Raw genomic sequence first — 1857 nt, 5'->3', positions numbered from 1 at the left:
GAGTATGTGTGTATTATGGCCCAATAAGGCCCATGTATGACTACTATATAGCTACCCTTCTAGGGTTAGTCCAATAGACGAGGAATTACATCTCTATCATGGTATCAGACTAGGTTTTCTCCTCACCTCCCTCTCCCAGCCGCCAGTGCCAGGGCGCCGCCGCCAGCAGCCGTGGGCGCCATGGTCGGCGGCCCTCCTCCCCCTCCTCCCTCCTACTTCCATGCCTTCCCATCCCTTCCTTCCACATGGGCCCAGGTCGCCTCGGGAAGGCCTCCCGCGGGCGCGGCCGCCGCTTCCACGGCGCTGGCCGCCGCCGCTGGGATCCCTGGCGCGGGCGCGGATCCAACCCCCGGCGATGACGCGGGCCACGATGGGGCTCTGGACGGCGCGGACCAGGCCGCAGCCGCCGCTGCTGCCGCCGCTGCGGTCCTACGCGCGGGCGCGGGCGCGGGACGCGACCCTGACGGCGCCGCTGCAGCCGCCGCTGCGGCCCTCCACGCGAGCGCAGGCGGGCGCGCGGGCGTCGATCCAGCCGGCGTGGATCCAGCCGCAGCCGCGGCTGCTGCGGGCGCGGGCGGCCGTCTGGCCCAGTGCTGGCTTCGTGCTGCCACGCCTTCCCTTCCCTGCCCCGCCTCCTCTGCCACCTCCTCACCAACACGCAGCAGGCCCTCCCGATTCAGCCCTCGCTGCGGCCCTCGTCGCCGCCCGGGCTGCTGCCGCAGAGGGCCAACCACGCCTGCGCGCAGCGGCCCTGACCTGGGAGCGCGAGCGTGATGCGGCCGACGTCTTGGCCTGTCAGATTGCTGAGGCGGAGCAGCTCCTCGTCCACCCGGTGTACCACGACAGCACTGCCACCTCCTCCGGCTTCGGCGCTCCCCGTCCGCCTGTGGTTGTCTGGACCGACCCGGCCGATCCACTCGTCGCGCAGCTGCATTACCAGGCCGAGGGCGTTCAGAACATCAAGAGCTTGGTCCCAGTCGTCCTCGACCCTGAGTCGCCCTCCTACGCCCGCTGGCGGGACATGGTGCTTCTCATTCTTCGCCGCTACGCCCTCGACGACCATGTCCTCACCGACACCTTCCCTGCGGCTCGGACAGCTGCGTGGCTTCGCCTCGACAGCATCGTCCTATCGTGGATCCTGGGAACCATCTCCCTCGACCTCCACGACCTCGTCCGCGGCACCCCCGACACCACCGCCCGCCGGGCCTGGCTGGCGCTCGAGGGCCAGTTCCTGGGCAACGCCGAAGCCCGGGCCCTTCGTCTCGACGCGAGCTTCCGCACCTTCGTCCAGGGCGACCTCTCCGTTGGCGAGTTCTGCCGGAAGATGAAGACCATGGCGGACTCCCTCGGTGACCTTGGCTGGGCCGTGGAGGACCGGATCTTGGTTCTCAACGTTCTTCGCGGCCTCAACGAGCGCTACGCCCACCTCCGCACCTAGATCACCCGACAGCGGCCCTTCCCCACTTTCCTGCAGGTCCGTGATGACCTTGTCATGGAGGAGCTTACTCAGGGCATCCAGCCTGGGTCCCTTCCCGCGCCGGGCTCCTCGTCTTCCTCGACCGCTCTTGCCGTGACTCCTACGCCACGTCCCTCCGCTTCGCCACCGTCGTCCCTTCTTGGTCCTCCTCCTCCTGGGCCGAGCGGGGGTGGGGGGGGGGGCGTGGCGGCCGCCGTCGCCGCGGCGGAGGGCGTGGTGCGGGCACTGGTCGTGGGGGCACACCGGCGTCTCCACGGGGTTCTTCCTGGCCATCCTTTGCCAACCCATGGTCAGGGCGCATTTCCATGTGGCCCTTCCAGGCCACCGGCGGCGAGCCTCGTCCACCGGCCGCCATGCTCGCTGGCGCTGTACCGGTTGCT

General features: G+C 69.5%; 1 protein-coding gene across 1 annotated transcript; it reads left to right on the top strand.

Annotated features, from left to right (window-relative positions):
* The first annotated feature begins 1021 nt into the window (after positions 1-1021).
* LOC140221878 (uncharacterized) lies at positions 1022-1438 on the top strand. The gene has a single exon (XM_072291838.1). It carries the CDS (start codon positions 1022-1024, stop codon positions 1436-1438), a length of 417 nt encoding a protein of 138 aa, XP_072147939.1.
* The last annotated feature ends 419 nt before the right edge of the window (positions 1439-1857 follow it).

This window comes from Setaria viridis, chromosome 2 (genome assembly GCF_005286985.2).
Source record: "Setaria viridis chromosome 2, Setaria_viridis_v4.0, whole genome shotgun sequence".
Lineage (NCBI taxonomy): Eukaryota > Viridiplantae > Streptophyta > Magnoliopsida > Poales > Poaceae > Setaria > Setaria viridis.
Note: the sequence above shows the minus strand (reverse complement) of the source record. Positions and strands in the feature narration are given on the sequence as shown.

What these genes read in the sequence shown, in the direction of transcription:
- LOC140221878 (XM_072291838.1), top strand. Translation starts at nt 1,022, where the DNA reads ATGGTGCTTCTCATTCTTCGCCGCTACGCCCTCGACGACCATGTCCTC.